The sequence below is a fragment of the Sebastes fasciatus genome, chromosome 2 (assembly GCF_043250625.1).
Source record: "Sebastes fasciatus isolate fSebFas1 chromosome 2, fSebFas1.pri, whole genome shotgun sequence".
In the NCBI taxonomy this organism is placed as follows: Eukaryota; Metazoa; Chordata; class Actinopteri; order Perciformes; family Sebastidae; genus Sebastes; species Sebastes fasciatus.
This window is the reverse complement of record NC_133796.1, coordinates 26,801,531-26,803,897: the sequence shown is the minus strand read 5'-3', so window position 1 is coordinate 26,803,897 and position 2,367 is coordinate 26,801,531. Positions and strand designations below refer to the sequence as shown.

Here is a 2,367-nt window from a genome sequence, read left to right as displayed (position 1 = left end):
AAAATAAAGCTGATATTTGGACTTATACTATTACTATATTAATGAACATATTTAGCTCTTATTGCACCCCAGGGGGATCTCTCTGTGAACTGCCTCTACAAACATTTAACTGAATGTGTAATATTCAGAGAATTTTATTCTTCTTGCATGTTTGGGCGAAGTCAGAAACTGTTTCTGACGTGGGCAAATTAAAAAAAAATGTATTTAATCAGTTATCTGAGAACACATTCATTCTTGCAGTAATGACAACCGGTGGTTCAAAGGTATGAGATCAGAGGTGTATGGTAACAACAAACACAATAGAACAGTGAACAGGGTAAAATCACATGACGTGTGTGTTGTATAAAACACTGTATACTGTAGCTGTATTGTCAATAACTCCAACACTAGACATTTCTTTCATTAGTTTTATTATTGATGTTTGATGGCTTTCATACTAATATCTAGTAGGAAGTCCCGCTGGCCTGTAGACGTTGGGATCTCCTCCGTTGCGCCCATGCTCATTTGCTCTCTGATCAGCAGCAGAGTCCTCGGCACCATGACCCGTTCTCTCCTGTATCCACTCTCTGCCGTTACTAAAATGACAAAATAGACAAAGACTATCAGCACGAGCAGATGACAAAACAAGTAGGTTTCAAAACCGTCTTACAAAGTGCTGCAAAAGACCCAAGACCAAAGACAGTGTTAAAGGATAGTGAACTAAGATGTCTGGACCCAATAACGATCACCAAATGTAGGGTATCTATACATCAGGGAGGTTTGAGATGGAGCCTTGTTAAGGTACGCCTGCAGATTGATTGATCAGGTGATATTATTGTGACCAAATGATACATAGATCTGATTGCAATCTGCATAGAAATGACAGTAGATAATGCCTTTGGATGATGTGAGCTGGTAGCATATACTGTGAATGGAAAATAAGAAAGGGCCTGAAAATGATCCCTGAGGTACTCCACAATTACCAATAGTAAAACAAACAAAGAGATAAGAATTATCTTAGATCCATCTGCAGCTTTATTAACAAGAGTAAGAAAGAAGAAGGGAAAAACTAATATGCAACATTCAACAATGTAAAAGCAGATAATGCTCCTCACCTGATGACCTCAGCGGCCCATCTGCCCCCTGCTCCTCTCTGGGCCGCATCAGCGTTTCCTCTGGCATGAAAGTATTTGTCTGAGTCTTTCCAGTTGGCGTCCCTCATATCTCCATATGCTCGCCACATATCACGAGCTCCTGATCAGGACAGCAGACAGTTTAATAAAGTAAATGAGAGAATTCGGAAAAAAACACATGTAATTGTCATTTAGAAATCCTGGATATGTGGCATGTATAATTATACACATTGTTCTTGTGGAGACGTTGAAAAGGTTTCTAACCGTTAAAGGCTTCACCGGGGAAGTTGTACCAGTGCTGGGCGTTGGTTTCCACAATTAGAATCACAACAATTCCTGTCAGAAGCAACTTCATGGTTATGGATGCCTAAAAGGAAAACAACAACAACAACAAAATGACTTATCGTTCAACAATAAAAAAACACAACATTTTATATATACACATTTATATTGTTCAGGTCCTTCAGACTTACTTTACAGTTCCTGCAGAGTTTAGAGTAAGTCTTGGTAGATTGTAGAGTATCTCTTCAGTGAGGACTCTACTGATCTGACTCTGACTTATATTCTGCTCGCTGGGTTGTTGGATTCATCAATGATGGAAATTCCCGTCCATTTGAGGGTCGTTTAGAGATCAGAAATGTCAGACAAACACATTGAGGATATTCCCTCGTTGTGCAACTGCACATATCAACAAAGGCAGGGACAACATCAAGCTTTAAATAAACAAAAAGGTGGAAGAGATTTTTGCTGCATGTCATGAAAAATTATAAAATCAATATACCACAATAGCTCTTATTATATTTGTCTTATATTTTGTTTTATCTTCCCTTTATGTTGTCTTTATTAATAAAGAACACTGGTGAGTTTTCAAGAAAATAGCTAAAAAAGTATATAATCAGTGTTGTTGCTGTTGTTGCCACTACTGCAGTATTTGCTTTAGCTGCTGTTGTGTATGCATGATTTCTATTAATAAACTCTCCAGCAGTAATATCTCTGGAGTTCTACAAACTAAACAGACTTTGTTATTGTCAAAGGAGCTCCAGTTTGTTTTTTTTGTTTTTTATCAAACTTCAGATTTTCACACATCACGTCCAGATTAATATTTCTCTTTGAGCTCACCTTCTCAATACATGGCGTTGGTTAATTCGTCACTTTTCATTAGCCTTGTGTGAGAGCTTCATTATCCTGTCACACTTTTAAACCTTTTATTAAAATAGTAAAGGTAAGAAAGGATATGTTGACATAAATTATATTG

At 37.4% G+C, this 2,367-nt stretch overlaps 1 protein-coding gene across 1 annotated transcript; it reads right to left on the bottom strand.

The window, feature by feature from the left end:
• Positions 1 to 393: 393 nt before the first annotated feature.
• Positions 394 to 1,725, bottom strand: LOC141756459 (amyloid protein A-like). The gene is made up of 4 exons (XM_074616174.1): positions 1,586 to 1,725; positions 1,377 to 1,479; positions 1,095 to 1,233; positions 394 to 575 (listed from the first exon to the last, which is right to left on the bottom strand). The coding sequence occupies exons 2-4, from the start codon at positions 1,465 to 1,467 to the stop codon at positions 437 to 439; spliced, it is 369 nt and encodes a 122-aa protein (XP_074472275.1). The 5' UTR covers positions 1,468 to 1,479; positions 1,586 to 1,725; the 3' UTR covers positions 394 to 436.
• Positions 1,726 to 2,367: the final 642 nt, after the last annotated feature.